Source organism: Tauraco erythrolophus, chromosome 21 (genome assembly GCF_009769465.1).
Source record: "Tauraco erythrolophus isolate bTauEry1 chromosome 21, bTauEry1.pri, whole genome shotgun sequence".
Lineage (NCBI taxonomy): Eukaryota > Metazoa > Chordata > Aves > Musophagiformes > Musophagidae > Tauraco > Tauraco erythrolophus.
Window position 1 is genome coordinate 8163455 of NC_141485.1, and position 22730 is coordinate 8186184.

At 43.5% G+C, this 22730-nt stretch overlaps 1 protein-coding gene across 1 annotated transcript in view; it reads right to left on the bottom strand.

Annotated features, from left to right (window-relative positions):
* Window positions 1-21419, bottom strand: part of UBE2G1 (ubiquitin conjugating enzyme E2 G1) — a 28776-nt gene extending 7357 nt beyond the window's left edge. Inside the window, exons 1-4 of the mRNA XM_086624518.1 lie at window positions 21002-21419; window positions 6335-6437; window positions 3181-3278; window positions 1878-2056 (exon numbers count right to left, since the gene is read on the bottom strand). Of these exons, the coding sequence (XP_086480644.1) occupies window positions 1878-2056; window positions 3181-3278; window positions 6335-6437; window positions 21002-21419 (798 nt within the window). The remainder of the gene's footprint in view (window positions 1-1877; window positions 2057-3180; window positions 3279-6334; window positions 6438-21001) is intronic.
* Window positions 21420-22730: the final 1311 nt, after the last annotated feature.

The following is a 22730-nucleotide window of genomic DNA, read 5'->3' on the forward strand; positions in this document are numbered from 1 at the left end:
GAAAAAGAGTTACTAGCATCCAAAGGTTTTAGCAGTGATGCCTCAGTACTGCCTTCACAGCTGAATTTGGACTAAGTTTTTGTTCTTTCAAGCTGGGCTAGAAAATGCTGTGTTTCCTTAAGACATTTCCAACCTTTACCCTAAGGTTTAGGTAAACAAACTCATAGTTTTCTGTCTAACGTCTCTCTGAGGCAAAAACAATTGCTCCTGAAGTGGCTGACAGTAGAGCACACCACAAAAGACTACAAAGTTTGTGAGACACTTATAAGGTGAAAAGCACAGCTACAAGTATAAGCTTTCTCCAGTACTAGATCAGCTACATTCAACATGCACGAGTCTGGAAGCCAAGGAACTGTAATTGTACTTTTAGCATTTCATTAATAACTTGTCCCTGCCAGTGCTCTCAGGTTTGCCAGCAAAAAATGTCCATGTGTCCCAGGTATTTGTTTCCACCACTAACACGACACAAGAAGGGGTGGTCAGACACTCAAAAGAATGTTACATGAGGGAATTCTTCACTACAACTTCTTGCATTTGTTTCTGGGTTTCTGCCCGTTAAGTTCATTCCACACATGAGACTATTCCTGTGGTGACTTTTCAGCAGAGCTCCACCACTTTTGGAAATACTAGCAGCATAGTAGATCGAAGGCTTCAAGAAACTGAACTCCCACCCACTTTGGGACGGTATGGCTAGCTTGACAGAGCAGGTTAACATGCTTCCAGAAAACTCTGCGTCTTCTAATTACCATCTGCCTTTTCCTCATTACCTCGGCTAAAAGACCTAGAACTTCTCTTCTGTGAGAGGATATCGTGTAGTAGACACTGCTGAGCTGCAATTCCAGAGTAATTCAGAGGAAAGTATGCTGATGTACCTCAGATGAACAGGACCTGAAGTCTGTTCCCCTACTCCCTTCAGAACTGAGAATCTCCTCACTCCCCACCACACATTAGTCTAATTGCTATTCTGCTATAAAAGCAGCTCTTCTAAAGAGCCAATAACTGTGGTTATACATCCATGCAGAATAGGCCATACTCCAGAAACACCATCCTGCAAGAAACACTTGCATCTTGCTTATGACAGAATCCCTACTGCAGATTCACCCTGGTCTTCGACTACAAACAGGTCAGTCTTCCTCACTCCTTAGCCAGTCATTCTAGTCTGGAACAAGACTTCCTGCAGAGTTGAAGGCTAGATGCCCAGCGAAGCTTTCAAATACGTTCTCAAAGCACAGACCTACACAGTCACACCTACTAAAGCTAATTCATGACCCAGGAAACTGCTGGAGGGAGATGGATGCAAAAAAGTCACAACACATTTATACTGGGGGACCCCACCACATTTTCTCCTTCCACTCAAATCATTAAGTCTGTTAACAGCTTACACAACTTCCCAGACAAAAATTTTGCTGCATTATACTAGTAACATACTAGGAACCAAAAAAAGTCCTAGAACATGTTAACTTCTGCAGCTAAACCTAATAGCAGTTTTAACTGCTATGTGTATATAGCTACAAAAGATTTTACAGCCAGCTTCCCTGAATTTTTTAAGGCTAAACAAGCTGAAGTTTATCCATTAAGTACCTTTGTGCGCAAATTATTTACTATAAATAAATGCATTATTGCACAGGAGAAATTAAATCACTGCCTATGAAATCTGACAGCATCTCTCCCTTGCAATCTGTAAGAAACTTCCCAGGGCTAACTAGTAATTGTGTTTCACAACATGACTGCTTTTCCCAACAAAAATATAGCCTTAGTCTGTGATACAGAAGGTTCTTCCAAAAATTATTGTAGTGTTTGTCAAACTAGAAGTAAAACTCCATTGCAAGTTTAGGTTTCTACACTGAAGACAAATGGCAGACCAAGAAAAATCTTACCGCTGCATCAACATTAGCAGGAGAATCACCATTGGGATCTGCCAGCATAGAAATAACACTAATCATTATAGTTTCCACTGTGTGAATGGGAAGCCAGCGTTCCTCAGGTTTTTCATAGCCATATTTGTCTTCTCCAGGCTCATGAAGAATTGAAATGCAGACATCGCCATTCTTGTCAACTACAAAATAGAACAAGGCATATTTCAGCAATGGAACAACACGCTGGCATTTCTTCAGAGTAGCTATGGAACTGTTTGTCTTCACTCCAGCTAGCCTGAAATCATGTTAGTGAAGATACTTTATAAAAAAGGAAAGTAATTAACTATTACAGAACTCAATCTGTAACAAACAGAGCTTGGTGGAAGTGTGCTGTTATGCCCGGACTTCTGGCAGAGAGGGCACATGAGGAGGAAGAACTTAATTCTAACATCATGCTCCAACTTTCACGACTGGGCTTCCACCACTTTCAGTGGGCTTCCACCAAAGCTTTTTCTGTTAAGTTCAGCAAACTAGAAAGTGACTTTTTCCTCACCGCCCCCTCCCCCCCCCCCCCCCCCCACCCCAGCAACAGCATCAGCTGGATATTACTGTAATATACTGGAATATGATTTAAGCTGCTGTAATTAGAAACTGCCTGACAAATACTCTGGTATTTTCAGAGCTGAAACTGACACAGCATCAAAATATTCTCAGTGTTCCTTACAATGGAAGCACAAAAGCTGGGAGGAGACCAGCACAAACATGTACAACTTCAGTAATGACTCTGGACACTGAAGAGCATTCCTCCTCCCCAGGAAAAACCTTCTTCCATTTTATTTTACCCTTCCATCTATGTCCAGCAGTCCATAAGTAAGTGAAACATTAGGAGGAGTCATCTTTAGAGGGACTGTTGCTGTTTTTTCTTTTCGTACCTCACAGGAGAAGGAAGACCTTGGGCCTTCTGTACCAAACTGCCAAGTTAGTAACACTAAGATGAAATATTTGAAGGTGTAACAAAAGGTAGCTATAGAAGTTAAGTTTCTCCTCAGACCAGAATTTCACACTTAGGAAAAAAATTTTAAAAATTCCTGAACAGTTACCAAGAATGCAAGAAGGTACTTTCAGTAGCTTCTGAAAATACTTTAGGAGTAGCCTCTCAGAGCAGCACTATTCAAAACTCTGCCATGATTATTAGCTCTTTATGAAGATAGCAAAGTAAACGCAGAGTTTCATATTTCTAACATGAACAAAAACATATCCATTTGTCTTTATCACATTTGAGTTCTTAATTACAAAACAAAATTGAAACTTTGACATTTCTTACCATTTGGATGCCATATTTCTGTGATGAATTTCATCTTTGGCGGCCTCAGTGGATAGTCTTTTGGAAAAGTAAGATGAGCCTTGAAAACACCACCTTCACTGGGGAATCAAAAATAGCTTAGTAGAGTTTCTTGTAAGCTTAAACTGAAGATTGGAACTTACTGATGCATCAAAATCTCTTAAGTTTACCCCTCACACAGCTTAATATCATGTTGGTAATTAACAGTACCAACATTTCCCTACGCAATGCAAAGAGTTTCTAGATTGAGAAGATCCTTTCACCAGACACTGCCAGCTCCCCAACACTATCATTTTCAGAATTAGCATGAAGTTCCAGAGGAGAAAAAACACATTAAAAAAATTAACAAGACTGCCATGGTATTCACGATCTGGAATTAAAACTTACATTTTCCCTCCCAGTACATTTAACAGCAAAAAAAAACAACATTGCCAGTAACTCCCTTTCTCAAGTACAGCCCAGCAGATACCTGTTTATCTTCCCCCTTTAGACATCTCAGTCCTAATTTCTTGATACCAGTCTGCAGCAGTGAGCCTCAGTGAAAAGTTACAGAAAGCTTTATAGTTCCATTTACAGCATTACTTCCTAAAGACTTCCAATACTATCTTTTTAAGCTAAAGGTCAGACGTGACAGTGAGGTGTTCTGCATTAGTTACCCACTAAACTGGAAAATAACAATAAACAAGAGGCATCCAGTTTTTATGTGAAGTTACAGGTCCAAATTCAACTTAGGAAACAGGGGTTTGGTTGGTTTTTGGTGTTGTGGGGTTTTTCTGTTTTTGTTTTTTATTTAATAACTAGGTTTCAATATCTGGGAATAGTCCCTTTTGAAAAATGTGAAGGCCTATACTACATGGAAAGCCTTACGGATGGAATACCTCACTAATTAAATGCTATAACATTTGCCCTGTTACTGTCATTTCTTGTAATTGAAGTCTATCAAAATTTGAAACTGTAAAGGTAGGGATTACAAAAACTGGAACATAACCTCTGATGAAGGAGGCACGAGAGGTACAGTGTGACAAGCCACTCCTCAGCAGCCACACAGACAACAGAAGCGGTGTAGAAAAGACAAAGCTGCTCAGTGCTATTTTGTTCTGGATTTGTAAAACAGTAGGAACCACTATCCAAAATACTGAGAAAATAACAAGTTTTACCACCACTAACCAAAGATGTGCAAGTCTAGCCAAGTGTCTCAAAAAAAAAAAATCCCCCAAACCCAGAACTCAACCCCAAAAAGCACTACGTCTAAGTGACTTAGCTCCTAAAATAAAGCAGCTGAGGGGGATCTGAACCCACAGCATTCATTTTCCACAAGTTTTAGAAAAGGCAGGCAGTTTCTAAAGAATCCTTGATCCTGGGAAGGGTAAGAATTGCAGAAACACTAGCTATTTTAACATCCACACTAGTCAAGACAAAGGAGAGTTAGATTACATTTGTTGATAGCCTCAAACCAGTTAAGTTCTCTCTTTCAAAATGAAAAAGTTCTTTCCCTTCTTAAAGTAGCAGATCCTAAAGCTAGCAGGCTGTATGGCATACCTGGTTGCCCTTCATCAACTCCATATAAATACAGCTCTTTAATTGGATACACATTAGAAACCAGCTAATGAAGTACATGCTGTCAATTAATGGAGATTAAGTGCCATTTTTAGCAATATTCCTAAGGGTCTCTTTCAGTAGAGTCATGCACCGAGTCGAAATCTTTTTAGGTAAACTCGGAATAAAAAAGTAAGACCAGGAACAAGACTGAAGTTTGAAAATTTTGAACTGCCTGATGAAGTTAAAGTATTATGTTCTACTGTCATCATAAAATGGACCAGGGAGGAAGGATTTGGTATATTACTACCTTGAAAAGCAGCAATTAGGGACTGGAAAAGAGGAGAGCTTCTTGTCTAAAAAGCCTCATAACAAGCTCAGCACCTCATTGAAGTGGGGAAAAAAATGCTATTGCAATTTTTATCATATAAGAGGTACAATTAGAAGCAGCATTTCTTTACTGACAGTATTTATAAAATGGCCACGAGAATAAAATGGAGCCACTACAACTGTTCAGAAGAGGTCAACAGAAGTTGGAGAAATCATCTCATGCAAGACTTTAGAATCACAACATTCTGTGAGCTTGAGGAGAAGCAAAGCAATTTGATTGCTGTGCTTAAGTACTTATTCAGAAGTCTGCAGACAGAGGTATACAACAACTTCATGTTGGAACTAAAATTGACCTCAAGTAAACATCACCAGACTTTTTATATCGGTAATTTATCACTGGAACAGCTTCATGAAGGAGAACAGAGTTCATCTTCAAGAGCTACACTTTAAACTGACCTCTTCTGGGCATAGAACCTTTTCCCAGGAGCTAGAATAGACAATCATATCTACCCTCTATGAGAAAAAGAAAGTTCTCTCAGTTAGGCAGAGCTTTTTTTTATACAAAAAACACAACACAAAACCCACCACACCGCATGTGCCAGAGTGCTTCACGTATATAGCAGTGCGAAAACACAGCCAACTTCAAGTTCAGGAAAAGAAGTTACTGTACGAATTTCATAGTTTCATGTTCAAATGTCAATTAAAGAACCCAGTCCTTGGGATAAAGGTATAAGCTTTCTGAAGCCCACTGTGGAAGGTTCACTAACAATCCGAATTTCATCAGCACTGAAGAACTCCAGGTCACACTAGGAAGTTCTCCCATCTCAAACTGACAGGACTGGAGACCAATTCTATGGTCTGCTGCAGTTTCCCCAACTACATCCCTCTTGAATATTTTCCTACAGTCAACAGTATCATGTTCTATGGGTTTAAAATGGTACTGTCAGCTAAACCAGAGCCTCACAGCAGTAACTGCAAATAGTTGATTATACCCACCTTACTTATATGTGTAAGAAAACAAGAGTTGCCTGTTCTTTCTCATTTCTACACAAGTACAAAGGGATCTGTGTTGCAATTTCCTAGGGGAGCAAAGCAGTTTAGAACTTCTATATAGCAAATCCAGCTATTTACAGGTATTTCACTAGCAACAGAACAGCATTACCTAACTTGGTCAGTATGAAGATTTATGTTAACTTCTACTCACTTAGACCAAAACTAGAACTAGTAAATCCGAGTTCACTTAAGTTTCTGTATAAGTATCAGTACTTACTAGAGTGTATCTGGAGGACCAATAATAAGGACTTCCCATCGATAAAGATCATTGTCATCTATTAAGCCCGCTGAAAAGCCTTCCACTGGATTTTTGTTGAGCTCTGTGTAGGAAAAAGAATTTAAGAGTGACTTTAGGTGTCTATGATATGCATTCGCTGGTTTTGCCCGTGTCTCTACATGTGACCAAAAAACCCCATGACTTCCAGTGTTGTGGCACCTACTGATGGACTGACGGCCTGGATGAGCATCCTCAGCTCCCTACCACACACAGCCACACACTGCCCGAGCGGAGATGCATAGTCTGACTCCAGAACCAAGTACATCACGAGCAGAAGGGCCAAAACAACTCAACGGTGTGACACGGGCTCCTAAACTAGATACCAATAGATGTGGGTGCAAATCAGAAAACAGATTTTTTTTTTGTAACTAATAAAAAAGCCATGCTGCTTTATAAGAACCCTAAGGAGCCAGATTAAACTAAAGCCTATCTTTAACTCTAGAAAACGTTAACAGAAGAACAAAGTCATACTATGTTTTTATTTGAAACTAACATGCTACTTCCCTTAATTTTTATTTTTCCCCAGAATCTGAAAACATTTCAGACCTGTGCCCAGTGCATTCTGGAAATAATGATTTACTACATTCTGAACTACTGAGAAGAGAGCACAAAAGATAAGTTGTCATGCTGTTTGGGGGGAGGGGGGGGAGGGGCTGGTGGTGGTGGTATTTTTTTGTTTCACAGTTTTATCCACTAATTATAAATAAGCAAGACAGGATTCTAAGTTTATAAACTACTTCATATAGTTACTGCCAGGTAGAAGGCTTATCTGGAAATAGCTACACTGAAGTCTGACCTGGATGTAGACTCCACTGAGTTACTGTTTCCAGCCTGCTCCAGGAAAAACGGTAAGATTTGGAACTAAACACCTCAAATGAGTTCTGTCTAAAATTCAGCTTGGAGTGTCTCTCACATGACAGACCAAGGTCTTGAAGAGGTAGATGGTAGGAACACCAACTTTGGCCATTAGTAATTCAGAGTCAAATTTATCCACATGGATGACTCAAGGCTAAAACTCCAAGAACTGTATTGGAAAGGCTTTTCTTAGAAGCTACTCAGCAGGGGTTCAGTCACCAGATGAGGTCAACCATCCACTCTCCAAGTTGCAGGACAGACTTAGGTATTGAACCAAGTCATGTTTTCTCAAGACAATGCCTGAAACAAAAGGTACTATCACAGGCTATGTAACCAAGATGCAACCTTCAAAACCAAGAACTATACCATGGCCACACCTCCACTACGCAGACTGGTTTTCATCAACTGACATCTATGAAAGTTTGTGGAAACAGCTGCATCAGCATCAGTAACAGTTTTTATTTAATTTAAGGTGAAAGGGGCAGAGAGACTAGGTGTCTCCCATGAAGTGAGAACTTCATCAGTTCTTTACTACCTCCCTACCACAGACATGCCTCCAACATCAGCCTCCAACTTCCATCACATTAGTAGTTGAATATAACTTGCTTTTTATGCAGTATTTTATACAAAAAAAATGTGTCTATTGCTTGTGCAAAAAAGGCACCTCTAAATTTAAATCATCCTTTTGGATATTTTATTAGTATTGTAATATAGAATATCCAGCGTAACTACAGAAGTCAGAGAAAGAGTGCAAAGATTATAGCATCTCACCTTAAGACTTTCAAACCCGAGTTCAAGCCTCCAAAACACAGGTTCACTCATTTCTGCATTTCCACAGGGAGAAAGCGGTTTATGCCAAGTTCTGTGTTAACCGCTGTAACTCAAGCTGCTCCCATTTAGCTTCCTTATTGTTTGCTAGTTATCACTTCTCAGTGATAAGGCTGTAAACAAGCCTGCCAGAAGTTGAGTCCAGCAAATTCAGCATGCATCTATATCTAAACATGCCACACTATTTTTGATCCAACATACACATTTTATACTCTTATTTCTTGATTCATGCTATTTCCATTTCTTTCACATCTGTCTCAGCCCTCAAATAATTTTTTTTTATCCTTAAGTCCTTTGAAACGTTTTTCATGTACTTGTTCCCAATGAAAGCCAGCTTTTACACTCTGACTCATACCCAAGACCTTGCAGCACTATATTCCACGAGATCTTGTGAGAAGGAATAAGATTGCCGGATGCCAACTCCTGTAATGCAGAAATTCTGTAAACCATATGAAGGGGACAGCCACTGACAAAAGTCTTCAGTTACAGCAGTTACAGAGTTTTGCTTAGTGATGTTGCCTATAAAGCAAATGATGATGATACTTCTTTTAAAGGCAGTAGCATTGGTCTCTGCTTGTAAAAGGTTCTCATTTTCCTTCCATGGTAGCAATCTCGAAGCATAGTTCAAATAACTACTGCTTGCACAAATACTTCAAGGCAAAACTCCAGATATAAGCTCAGGCACCTTCTCCACTGGAGGTATGCAGAATTACCATAGGCAAGTTAAAATGAGCTTTTCCATTCAGATCATTTATGCTAAACTGAACATCAACTAATGGCTGGTTGGCAGACAAAAAAGGAAATCTCAGAAAAGTTTTGCACTGAGACATGAAAAACATCATCCTTGGCTGCCTTACCATGGATAACTAAGAGCTGCTACTCGTTAAAACTTACAAACATGGAAGCCTAGGGTTTGTTTTTGTTTTTTTCCCCTGGATATAGCCAATGCTGCATATCAGACGAGTTACCTAGTAGCACCACCTACCTCTCACACAGCAGTGAAATCCATGCACAAAAATCTCAAGGGAATAGTGATGCCACTGCCACATCACTATCCCATGGCAAGACAGGAGCACACACATGCTGTACTCAGAGACACACGAGGCAGCTGTCAGGCAGATGGACTTCTGCCCACCAAGCAGAGCCTCTGCTGACACTGACACTGCACTCAGGAAAACAAGACACCTGTTCCCTGTGTCTGTCATTTCCTACCAACTACAGCAGTTAACCACTTGCAGCCTGAACAAAAGCTTTTCTTGATGAACACATGGCTGGTGAGTATGCTTCATAGAGCAAAGAATTCCATTCCCTCCTCCAGCCAGGGAGAGGGAATAAGCCTTTGGTGCAGGTCCTCTACAAAGCCCTGTTGAAGAGCTAGCCTACAAATCCTGGAAAAGCAGAGAAGTCAAGACACCTATGAAAAACTGAATCCCTCCACATTATTTTTTCAATGGTTTCCTTTGACATTTCTTGTTTAACTAAAGATATCCTGTACTTTTTAAACATAAATTAGTATATTAACACACTTCCATCATGTCCATGCCTAAATAAGTGCAATTTACTTGCTACTATATATTACACACTATGGCTTAGTAGTTCTGCCAGTATTTTCCACATTTCTGATAGTTTAATATAATAGAAATTTTTCTTCCCAGAGGAAAAAAATATCTTACTTTCACTCTAGAAGCAGTTGCAGGTAGAGTCCTTCACAGCTCACGCAGCAGCTGACGGCCAAAGCAGCACACACCCAGACAGCTGCCAAGCAGCAACATACTGGGGAAAGAATCCTGTGGCTGCTTATAAATTAGACATTCAGTTCCTCTAATCCCAGTCCTGAATCAATACCTGATTTGGGAGACGTGGAAGACTACAGGCCCATAATCCAACAGAGTTCTCTGAGTCCAGAACAGGCTTTCACATCCAATGCCTCGTCTCCCTCATGATCTGCCAACACCACACAGTGCTCCTTTAGCTGTTTAGCTCTTACTAAAGCAGAACTAAACCACCACTGTCTTAAACTAGAGCCAACACAGTACCATAAGCTGTGCTTCCAGTTTCAGTGTTTAGTGACACCAAGCTACACATGTTCCCACACTCACTAAAACTGCCTTTATATAAACCAAGAGACTTTCACCAATCCAAAAGCAAAACGGCATCAACAAAAATGACTAAGCAGAAAGAGCCCCATGGCTACATGTGGCAGCTATGTGCGGCATCTGAACTTTCCAGCTTGATGTTTCACACAGCCAGCCACTGCACATGAACACTTCAGAGTATTTTAAGCTACATTACAGAACAAAGCTTTCAAAAATATAAAGCTTCTACATAATTTTTAATAGCAGCCTCTTCAGTAAGTTAAACAGGGACTGAGTTTTGCGCAACCAGTGGATTGAGCCCAGCACAGAAACAGAGCCCAGACAGCCCAAGTTCCAGCTCAGGCTTCTGGAGAAGCCATCTAGCTGACTTACACACATTTCCCAGAACAAGCACATCGTATCAGAGGTTTACATTTGCTATACATTAGGCTTGTTTTCGCTTGGTTGCTTTCTGCAAGTCTCAAACTACTTCAAGAGCTTCTAAGAACTGTACAGACTGAAAGTCCTCGTTCTAGACGACTCCTCTCCATATCCCAAGCTGTGACTTCCATATAGTTATATTACTTAACTGAGGTCAGTTATTATTTCTAAGACTTTCCCTTCTGCCTGCATATCCAGCTGTAAGTCTCTGATTCTAGAAGATTAGGGCTAGAGATAACAATAAAGTAACATGATCTCTTTGCAAAGATGTATTCCCAGAGCTCTCCATCATCTACTTTCATCATGTTCTGTCTTGCTCCACAAGATCATCCAAAGAGTTCAGACAAAACATAGCATGAGATATGCACACACTCCCAGTAGCCACTTAGACAGTGACAAATAAGACAGCAATTAAGACAGAACAGTTTTAGTCTCAGAAGGACATTGTAATTATTTTGGAATGAGACTGAAGCAGTAAAGACAAACCCGTCTCAAAGAGATCTTTACCAATGAGTTCAGCAGCAGCTCTAGATTTGACTCTTAACTTTAGCCTGGCAACTAATAATTTCCAGCGCTCCATGCGTCACGCCGTTGATAAGGGCAGAATTACAGCCTTCTATAAATCTAGCTCTCCTCTCAGTTCAGAGAATTTGTAGGGAGAGTTGTATACTTAGCACTAACAGGCAAGCTGCTCACAGAAACCATCTGAGTGCGGTTACACAGCTTCAGCACTGCTGCATCAACACGCTTCCCTTGCCATCTCCTCATCTATACCTGCAGAGCCTTCCAAGGATTTGCACAGTGAAACAGGTTTTGGAAGGTCAGAGGACATGGTTAGGAGTTTCTTGTTAAGATTTTTGGTCTTACTCCCTGTCAACTTCCCAGCCAGGGCCACAGCTCAGCTCTGCACACAGGAGGACAGCAGCACTAGCCCAAAGCAAAGGGGCAGAAGCTCCTGTAACTGCCATGAGTCTGTGGATTAAGGTTATAATACCACAGGAACTCGACCAGATAGAGACTGGAATTCTTACTAGTAAAGTGTCATGTTACTTTAGATATAAGCTAAGAATCAAATTTCTTTGTTGTATGTGTTCTGTACCTTCATGTTCACCTGAGGACAGACAATTGAAAGTTCAGGTTAGCTCTTCAGTATAAAACTGACTCGAACACACTAATGAGAAGCTTTCATGTCTTCAGTACTGTCTTGGGTTTTAAGGAGTTCCCCACAGCCACTTAAGTCCATTGAGGTGGCCACTGATAGACATTGCCAATTGTCTCCTTTAGACACTAATCTCAATTTAAAGGTCTCAAAGCCAGTGCTCTCAGTCTCAATTAGACCACAGACATCCAGCTACCAATCTGACTTGCCAACCCTGTTTACTCAGCCTACGATCTGTTCCCATGCACCATTTTACCCAAGAGTCAAAGACAGGAAAGACTAGGGATGACCTATTTTGAGACATTTTCTTTCTGTAGTGCTCTTCATACACAGAAGCCTTCTGTGTAACTCACCACACTCAATCCAGTCCTTTTCCAACATCCCACACTCGCCATACACATAAGGAAGGTCTCTTCCCCCCCTCCCCTTGATGTGTTTGCCATTAAGCAGAAGCTTGCAACTCAGTAACTTAAGTAACTGAAGAGCACAGTGTGCCTACTAAGCCCACAAGTCTTTTCTCTCAAGATGAAAGTGGTGTTCAAGTCACTTTCCTGTCCAAATCAGCTTCCACAACACACTGGAAATACAAAACATACGGATGAAAACATTTGAACTCTGTAGTATTGTTTAAAGTTTGAAATTGGTATGCTTCCAGAATTAAGATTCTCAACAGTAAGTTTAGAACATATGTTCAAATTAGTATTGATCATGTATTTCTGGTAGAAATTGAGATATAATGTCTCCTGAAGAGCCCTCTTTGGCTAGACTGCTTGAAGCACACTACATATCCCATCACATCAGAATCTAGCATAGCTACATCAGTCAGGTTAAAATGAAGGTTGAAAGGTCTGTTCAAAAGATTCCTAATAAGGTCTGAGTTTTGAGGGGGAAATAGTATGGGGAAACAAAAAACAAGGAGAGTCAAAAGGACTGGAAGAACCCCAATTCTCAAGTCCACAGTGGAAAGGAAGCAAGTGTCTCACCAGGAAGCATTCAGTGGTTGGCCCATAAGGAGCCTACTGCAGCACAGTGCCACATTCATCTATCACACAGCATAACAGCAACACCACCTTCAGTTTGTCCTCAGTGTCCAATGCATGTGTCCACTCTCAAGAGCCAGACAAGTATTAGGGGGGTATATGTCTCTGCCTGTATTTGAGATGGTCACCCTCAGTAACCTTCAACAGGCATCTTACCAGGGTCAGTAGCTCCTGAGACTCCACGATTATCTCACCCCAAAGCAGATGTCAAAAACAGGTCAGATGAACCACACCTTTTTCTCTCACCTACAAAGAAGCCTACACAACTTCAGATATCTACTGCATACAACTGCTAGAATTTGGCAAGACAAGAGTCATTCTAGGTTCCAGCTATATTAACGTAGTTGAGTTTAGCATGGACATCAGGAAAACTTCTTAGCAGCTGTTTGCAGATTACCAACAGCCTACAGCTACAAAAAAATTCCATCCAAGTATTTTCTGAGCAGTAATGCACACATCAGTCATGAAACAACACTGTTGAACAGAGCTAAGAGCTCTAGGATGCGTGTGGTTTACATACAAGAAGGGAACACGATCCTGGGAAATCCACTAGAAAGTCTGTATCACAAGAATATGCCATAGGGAGACATTAACATCTGAAGAGTTCACCACAAGCTTTCTTCATCATATGCATGAGTTACTGCGCAAGTCAAGGACACTTTTTCAGCTTCTTTTCTCTCTTGGTTATAATATGAATAACAGGTTTGCATATCCTAATATGAGCTACATTGTTATATAGAATTGTTTTAAGATATTTCTCTAAGTGACTCCTGACAGCATCATCTTTTAGATCAGCACCAAGTGCAAGCCAACTGAAAAATAAACAGCCAGTCTGACATACTAGGTATTGTAATGACTCCATGGAAATAGGTTTCCCTTAACTAACAATTCACATACAGCAGGACTGTATGTGAAAGCATTTACAAAGAGTTTCTATCAAAAGTCTTCACTATTATTCTAAACCTATACAAGCACTGCTAACATTCATGCCCAGAAGAGCAGTTATTTTTATGGAATCCTATTTCATTTAGATTGCTATACTTAGTGTTATAAGGTCTGGACATCTGATCTCTGTCCCAGCTGATATACCTTGGACCTGAGAGTAGGAAGAAGCAGCAAATACGAACGTTTACACTTGCAGAGCGGCCTAAAACTCAGACCTACTACATTCTGAAAGTGAAAGATCTTGCCAACACCAGTCTACTGACAGATATCCACACATCACTGAAAAGTGAAGCACAGAGCAGGTGCAACATGGTGACAGCACAGGCCTGCATGCAAAGTGTTACCCAGATTCTGTTCCCATATATTGGGACAAAAAGCAGACAGTGCGAGTTTCCAGAGTCACATGCTGTCTTCCTGACCCAAGCCACCTGCTCTGCTTTCTCCAGGCACCTGGCTTTGCACGCTCATGTTAATGTTTGGTGAGTTTATACTTTCAGAGCAGCAGCCACCTTTCCATTCAGTTCCACTTCATTAGAACCCAATCTTTATGCTGGAAACAAAATGCTGTATTTTATTTTCTTTTAATGCTTCCACCTTATTCTACACCAATACTTGAAGCTTACCTCTGCAAAATACCCCACATGCTTAAAGACTTTCAAAAACCCAAGCCTTACATGTGGCAAACAAGAACATCTAGATCAAAGCAGACGTTGCATTAAACACATTAGAAGAAAATTTAGCAGAATGCCTATTTGAGGCAAACAAGTTTTACCTATAAAGGTCACTTATTTTCAAAGTGTTTAGAATAGAGCTTTGAGGGAAGAAAAAAAATCAACTTGTACCAATATCAATGACAAAAGGGATCAAGTAACCTCATTTTAGTTAAATACACATGTACTGTTCCAAGTCTTCCTTGCATTAAAAAAAAAAACAGATACAGAAGAGTCAAGCCAGAATCAGTTATAATTACAACACGTGGCTTTATTTGAAGACTATTCACTCTACTTGATTTATTCCAGATCAGTTTCTCTTAAACAAACAAAAAAATACATTTATAGCAAATTAACAGATCCTTGCAGTTTACATTTCTGTAGCAGCTAGTTCTTTAATATTAAAGTTGGTATCACTATCAATCACATGAGGCAAGACATTTTAGTGGGATCTGGGTGATTTAACATCTCCAAATAAATATCTTATCAGTAAAGCAGGAATTCCTCTAATGAAAGTATTTTCTCAATAGGTATTTATTTGCTGCTTATTTCACAGGATCTCCAGCAGCACTCTCACGTTCTATTCTCTAACAGAACAGAAAAAAGTCACTTTATTGGCAGATCCGGATACATCCATGCTTTGGTATAACTTACAATGCTTTCTCTGGGGGGGAGCAGAGAAGGAAAGAACTTGTCATTTATGGTAAGCTTGGTTATGTCCATGCAAGATTAGTAAATCGACCTAGTCTGAGCAAACTGGCTGTGACGACAGCTCCCTATCAAGGGGTAAGCTCATGAAGCAGGTTGTTACTGCTTCATCCTGTTCAAGCAAGTGACTGAGCCATCAAGCCCCTCCATTCTGAGGTTTAGCTAATCCTCACTTTCCAGAACTGCCAGCATCCCTGAATTTTTGCTTTCATAAATACTCTTTTCCTTGAAGAGGCAGAGCTCAGCTTTATTTCTACAAGAGGAACATCTGAAAAACTAACATGTGGCAAACTTTACCAGCTGCACAAGTCGCATCCATTACGTTATTTGCAGCACAACAGAAATTCAGGCTGCTTGTACTGCTCAGACTCTAGCCACTGTAACAAGGCACATGTTTCAGCAATGATACTATCTATAAAGTCAGCACGAGCGAGGCAGCTTTGATGCTTCTGTCAGCACATCCTCAAGAGAAACAGGACTATTTTATCTGCTGTAATACTCTTGTAGAGCAGGGCCCCGTTAAGGTGAGTGACATATGCTGTATAGAAGCATCCCAAAAAGCATCACAGCAACAAAGATTAATGGTTATCTAAAAATATGAGAGTCCTTTTTAAAATGCTGTTACCCCCACTGCACTTTTTAAAGTCATACTGAAGTTAAATTTGACACATGCAGGACCTTACAGTCTTAACTATTCAGGATAATACTGAATATTACCAGTCATGCAAACAAACCTCTCCAAGGAAGCTGACAGAGATGAGCATCAACTTCATACTTCAGATCAGTGCCACTCAAATTATCATCTTGTAGACAAACCTACTGTAAGCCAGTACTAGACTGTAAACAAAGGCTTCTTATACCACCAGCCACCCAAGAGATATGCCATCTCAGCTTCAATCTATAAAGTAATCTCAATTCCGTAATTTCCTCAGAATTCACTACTCAAACATTTAAAAGTAAATCCTATGTAATGGCCAGAAATTCAACTCGTTCAACATCACTACAAGATTTTCCCACACAAGGAAGTAAAAGTTGTTGAACTGTCACATTATTTAATACAGTCTCTCAACTTGTCAATTTTTAATTAGACATTTTTACTTTGAAATAGGAGCTGTATACACTTTAAAATTGAAATAATGCCACGTTTCTCATGTTTGATAAAAATATTAGTGTGGGATTTTGTATCTTAAGTTGGAGAATATTTACAACACAATACAACTTCAGCTGACAGGGGCACGGTTATGCCCCTGTTTCCAGTGATTCATGTTTATGTTAAAGACGACTTGCACTTCTGGTTCCACTGTGCACTACTGATTTAACTGCATCCTTCCTACACAACTTTGCTGGATGAACTAGAGAAGTCTGCCTACTCTAACAAGTCTCTGTGTCAGCAAGGATTTGGCCAAAAGATGAAATAAAAGCATTCAACAAACACCTCAGCCTGCAAAATCCTTGGGCTTGACAGCTCTGGAGACTGGAAGAGTAGCTTCACACTCTCAGTTGTCTCCTGACTCCTTTTAAAGAGCATAAAGTTTTGGGGCTGCACAGAGAACACAGTTTATCCTCCTCCCACCTCCCTTAGGGGGTGAACTCTGCTTATCTAGTGCTTCCCAATCCAGATACTTGCTGCTCACGGTTTTTTTTGGAAGTTCAGAGGCACTTAATTCTTTGTTTTTCCTGCACCTTAACCGTAAAAATAAATGGACAGGTCATGGCTTTTATTTCACATTATCACCAATCCATAACAAAATACCTTTCTCCTTAAAAAAAGGAAAGAACATATGGAAGAACAAATATGTTTACTGAGTTTTAATAGATCTCCAGAAGCTGCTAGAGCTTACAATTAAGTTGATTTGCAAAGAAACAGCCATTTAGCTTCACAGATCTCCATAAAGGAAAACCTCCATTCAGCTCAAGCTAGTTAGACCAGTGCTCTAACTGGCTTTGGTAGTCAGAGATCCCCACTCAGCAGTTCCTTTAAATACTTTTAAAAAAACAAAAAGAAACCAAATAAGAACTACCCAAAGTTCTGAGTATCTTTATTTGAACTGTTCTTGTGCCTAAATGATGGAAAGCACACGTCAATATAAAAACAGCTACTATGCTAATTAGAGTATACTATATATTTAATTAGTGAAGGCACTGTGAAGCTACTTCATTTTGGGGGGGGGAACAAAACAAATAAATCAACTCACATCTAACTTGAAGTGGTATTTTTTGACTGTTATTGAATGTCCCTTCTCTTACGGAATTCTCAGCATCCACAACATGCCACTTCAGTTGACAAGCAAGCATGTTGCCTATAGGGTGCTGCGGTACTAGTTACTTGCTCAAGTTACAATACAAGCCAGCTTGTCCCAGAAAAAAAAAAAAAAAATAGAAGTCTGCCTTCATATACTTACTGGAGCAACCTGGGATTACATTGTCAAGTTCCATTCTGTGTTTTGGTAAGACCTTTGGTTTTAAGTCCCACTGACAACCAAGAAGACTTACCAGTTGACCTTCAAGTCAATGAGAATCAAAACAATTCACTGAAGTGCTACATGCCATGGACACCTATTTTCCCCATAATGCCTTTATTAAGAACCAAAACATATGGCAGACAAAACAGGTAACTGTTCTGAGAACTGCTGTTTTACATTCCTGTCTCCTCCTGTCATTGCTTTTTCCTCTTAGCATTGAAAAGAGCTAGCCAGGGTCTCACCCATGAAAGAATTTCTATATTCCTCAACTGCTCCACCATTATATGGGTTACAGATTCCCCCTTCAACCTCCCTCCACTTCTGGATGTCTTGCTCCAAGTCTAGCAGCTCCAACTTCAGATCTCTGGTGCCTGAATAATACTAATTTGATAAGTGAGGGATCTAGAGCAATTTAAACTAGTTTAGATCACACAACTCATGTCCACTGCCTGTTTGCTGTCCTTCATAACCCAGCCGCTAGGTGCAACCCAATGACTCACCACGCTTGACATAACGCAAAAGCTGCACGTAGCAGAACGACTGAAGTATCAGTCTCACCAGGGAAAAGAACACCACAATGTTGATTTTTGTTTTGAGGTAGAACAAGTAGTGTGGGTGTAAACAAAGGGACACATCAGAGCAGCTGAGACTTGGAAGAAGACCGCCAGCAGTAGGGAAGGAAGATCAGACATCATGAAGTTCAGTCTCTGCATTGTGACTTCATGTAGCCTGCCATCAGAAAAAGCAGTGTCAGAGTCTCATTTCAGCTCAGTTCAGATGTTGCTTAGGTTACCACATATGGAAGAAACTATTTTCTTTCTCAGGTCAGTTACTCCAGATAGAACTTTTGAGGAGTTCAAGACTCTTCTTCAGTACTTGCCACATAAGTATGTACAAATCACTTTTAATATGGTTTCAATTTTTTTTTTTTAAATACAGGTAAAAGGATAACAAGGGCACTAATATCACCTAAAACACAAAAACCTGACAGAAGAGTTGCATGTTACATGCAAACAGTTGCAGTACTTCAGTCAGCCCAGTTGAATCAGTAGCAGTAAGAGGGGCAACTGGAAAAGCTTACCAGTTTTTACCATTACACATAAAGCCTTCAGGAGAGCGGACAGAAAGCTAAACAGAAGTTAACCCCCAAATCTAACAGTCTACAAGTCTACTTACATATCCAACCAGCCTGCGCTTACAGAAGGTCTTAAAACCTCACAAGACAAGAAAAAAACCTACATAACAGAAGCTGACAGCTAACACTTATCAAGAGGCCTCAGCTAAATGTCAAACTTTCTTTCATGGAGCACAATTAGTCAGTTAAAAGAGAAATTCCAGACAACCAAAGAACTGTATAAAGTCACCAAATGCTCATTTTTATCAAGTTAGAGAGCAACTATTCTACACTACTGCTTCCCTAGAGAGATCATTTATAGGAAAGAGCAGCTTTGCATCAAATCCAGTCTGAAGCTCCTGTCCTAAGCCTATCCCTAGTGTTATTAGCATATCCAAACATGCAGACACCTCACTGAATGTCAGTAACAACTTCAGTAGTGACTAAGGCACTAAGAGGCACATGCTTACGTCCAGGAGTGCAGCTGCCATATGTATGAGATTTTTATTTATTTTTTTTTTAAAGAACGTCACCTTAAAGGGGTAAAAAAATCCTGCACTAATAGTTAAATATGTCAAAGTTCCTCAAACGTATCTTCAACTGAAACTAGAAGATAGTGCTGGAGATGCAATAAAAACATCATACCTAGTTATGCAACTTCGCCTCCTTACTGCTAATAACGTTGTTTTCCACCCTTACGTTTTCACAGCCATTGCTGAAGTCTCAGGCCAAAATCGTCCTCCAGGAACTCCCGTGCCACTCGGTGACCCCGTCCCTTTGCACAGCCACTCCGCAAACTCCAGCCAGCGCTGTATTTGCCTGAGTTTAGGTACACCTAGCACACATTTCCTTATCTGGGTATGAAGCAATTTTTACGTAAGGGACAAAAAAGGCAACCAGATTCGCCCAAGGTGCCGGGCGGCCCTGTGCGCTTTCCCGAGGGAATTGCTTTATCCCGGCCGCACAAACGCAGAAGGCAGAGACGCGGGGGAACGTGTGCGAGCGGGGGCGGGAGCGGCGGCGGCTCCTCGCCGCGCCCGGCCGCCGGCTCGTTTCCCTTTAAACCGGGCGGCGGGCGACACATGGAGCGGCATTGTGCGCCCGGCCGCTCGGCCGGCCCCGCGCATGCGCGGCGCGCCGGGCCGGGCCAGGTCCCGCCGCCGGCGGCGGCCCAGCGCGCACGGCCGCCCGGGCACAAAGGAGGGGGCCCGGGCGCGGCGACGCCCCGCCACACGGGGCCAAGCTGCCGGCCCGCTCCCCTCCGCCGCGCTCCCGGCGCTCCGGCCCTTCCTGCCCCCGCGCCCAGTCTCCCAACTCCTCCTTCCCAGCCCCCGTCCCGCCCTCTCGCCCCCGGCGGACCCCCTCGCCCCTCCCTGCGGGCTGCCCTCCGCAGCACGCGGCGGGCAGTCCCGCTCGCCCTCCGCGGGGTCGGGTCGGCCCGTGTCTCCCCCCCCACTCAGGATCCCGGCGCGGCCCGGTCCTCTCCCCCGCGTCAGTCCCTGCAGAGCCCCCGGCTCTCCTGACAACAAAGGGGGAAGCGGCCTCCCCCTCCCGATCCGCCCTCCCCGGCGCAGGGCACAGGAGGTGAGGGTGGGCGCCGGGGAGGGGAGGCGGGACGGGGGCACCTCGGGTCCCCACAAGAAGGTGCGCGTCCACCCCAGGCCTGAAGTACCGTTCCATGGAGGGGGAACTCTCCCTCCTCCGCCGCTTTTCGGCGCCTGACAAACATCCCCTCGCACCACGACTTCCCCGCACACATCCTCCACGCTGCGGGGAGGAAAGCTCGGCTCCCTTCTCCCCCCCGCCCCGGGGAGACAGGGCCGCAAGAGAGATGGCGGAGGCTGCCAGGCACGGGGCGGGGGGGAGAGGGGGAACGACAGGCGATGAGGGTCGTTGCCAACCCCCCCCCTCTTCCCTGACGGGACGGGGACGGCGAAGGAAACGCTCCCCCCCGCCATGACGGCCCTCCGCACCCCTCCCCCCGGCTCCCCTGGCAGCGATCGCCGGGCAGGCTCCCCCTCCCCCCCTCGGCCTAGTTCCCTGGGCTCCTGGCTGGGCAAGAGAGCGGCGAGGGGGGGGCCGTAATCTCCCCGTCCCCCTCACACACCCCCACCCCGCCGGCAGCCCGCCCCCTCCCCCGAGCCGGCGCCCCTTCCCCCGCCGCAGGCCCCGGCCCCTCAGAGGCCGGCCTCTACTCCCCTCCCCACCGCTCCGCCACCTCCCCGCGGCGGATCGCCTCCCTCCCCCGCGCCGGCCCCCGGCCCGGGTACCTGCTAGTTGTCTCCGCAGTAGCAAGGCTGACTGGAGCTCCGTCATTCTCCCCCTCTCTGCCCGGGGAGGGAGTCCCAGCGGCGGCGGGGACGGCGCGGCTCCTGGTGCTGCGAGCGCCCGAGGCGGCGGCGAGTGGCCCTCAGCCCGCCCGCACCGCGCCCCCCGGGGGTCTGGCTCCGCGCCGGCCGCCGCCACAGCACGCAGGGTCCCTGGCAGGGGCGCGCGGCCGTGGCTCCGTGCCGCCCTCCTCCTCCTCACCGCCACCACCTCCTCCTCCCCCCGCCCGCGAGGAATTTCACTGCACTCCCGGCCGCGGCGCGCAGGCGCAGTGCGGCCCGGCTGTCGGCCCTTCCGCGCCGCCATCTTGAGAGGGGATGTGGGGTGGTGAGGCGGGGCGAGCCGTCTTTCGGCCGCCATGTTGAGAAGGTCCGTGTCCCGTCCCGTCCCCCCCACCCCGAGCCTGCAGGGAGGGAGGGAGGGAGAAACCTGCTGCTGAGAAGGACTTTCCTCAGGAGGGCTGTAGCGCCGTCCCTCCACAGCACGGTGGTTTCGCTGCTGGCTGCTTTCCTGGCTGCCCCTGCTTGGCACCTCACTGAGGGCAGAGGGGCTTCTCCTGAGAGACAGCTGGCTGCTCTCTGAGGGACTCGCCACAAGACTGTTCTCAGATACAGAGCAGTAAGTAACAAAAGCTCTCCGGGCGTTTTGTCCCTCCTCAAAGCCCTGCTTGCCCTTAGACTGCAGCCATCTCCTCAACCCAGTAAAATGCATGAGGTTTTGAGGAGGGGCTAAAAAGAGCAGCTAAAAAGAACACACTAAAAAGACTTAGCAGCTGCTGGGTGAAAGTTGCTCGTGCAGGATTGCTGCAAAATGCGGGAGATTTTTGTCTGTGGGTGGGGATGCTTGTGTGAGGGAGACCGCGCCGCTGCGCTGAAGAGAAGGAGGTGTAAAAGGCCTCAGTCAGCCTCGTGTCGTGCTTGTGAGGTTAAGGGGCTCTCCTGCCTTACTTTATCCCTGAAGGACATAGGCTTCGTTTTGGATCTCCAGCAAAACCCTTCAGAAAAGGAGCTTTTGGAAGATGACTGCAACTCTGAGGACAGGCACTGCTGAGAGGAAAAGCTAAAAGTTAGCATAGTTTATCCCAACTAAGTAAATTGCCAGGGAAGGACTGACACAAATTGTCCGTATAGTCATGTGTTGACTGTGAAAAATATGCTGTGATCAACAGGTGTGCGAGACTAAAATAAAAGGTATGGGCTGCACCGCTCCTCTGCCACAGGCTCTGAGCATCCTATTGGATTCTCTGGGTTTGCATTTTAATTCTCAAGGAAATGCAGTTTCTGGCTGATTGGATGAACCATTGTTACCGGTGACAGAAAGTAGCAAACTCACTGCTCTATTGCAGAAAGACGTTCCTACAAAGGGATTTATCCTGTGTCAGTTTGCCAAAACGTTCAAATCCTTTAGAAAAACAGCACGCTCTATTTTTTCTACTACTAGGGTTTATTTTGTTTGTGAACACCAAACTTGGCTTGCAATGAAGGAAAGAGAACTAGCCTATAAGAGAGATGTTTTCAGCTGGCAGTGTTAAAGTCATTTCCCATGCTGCAATTTGGAAGGCCTAGTATAGTCTGAGAGTTCCATTACTGCACTAGTGCAATTAGTCAGAATACTATTCCCAGATATTCTTGCAGTTCTGATTAAATCTGTGTCCTCTTCAATGATTAAACT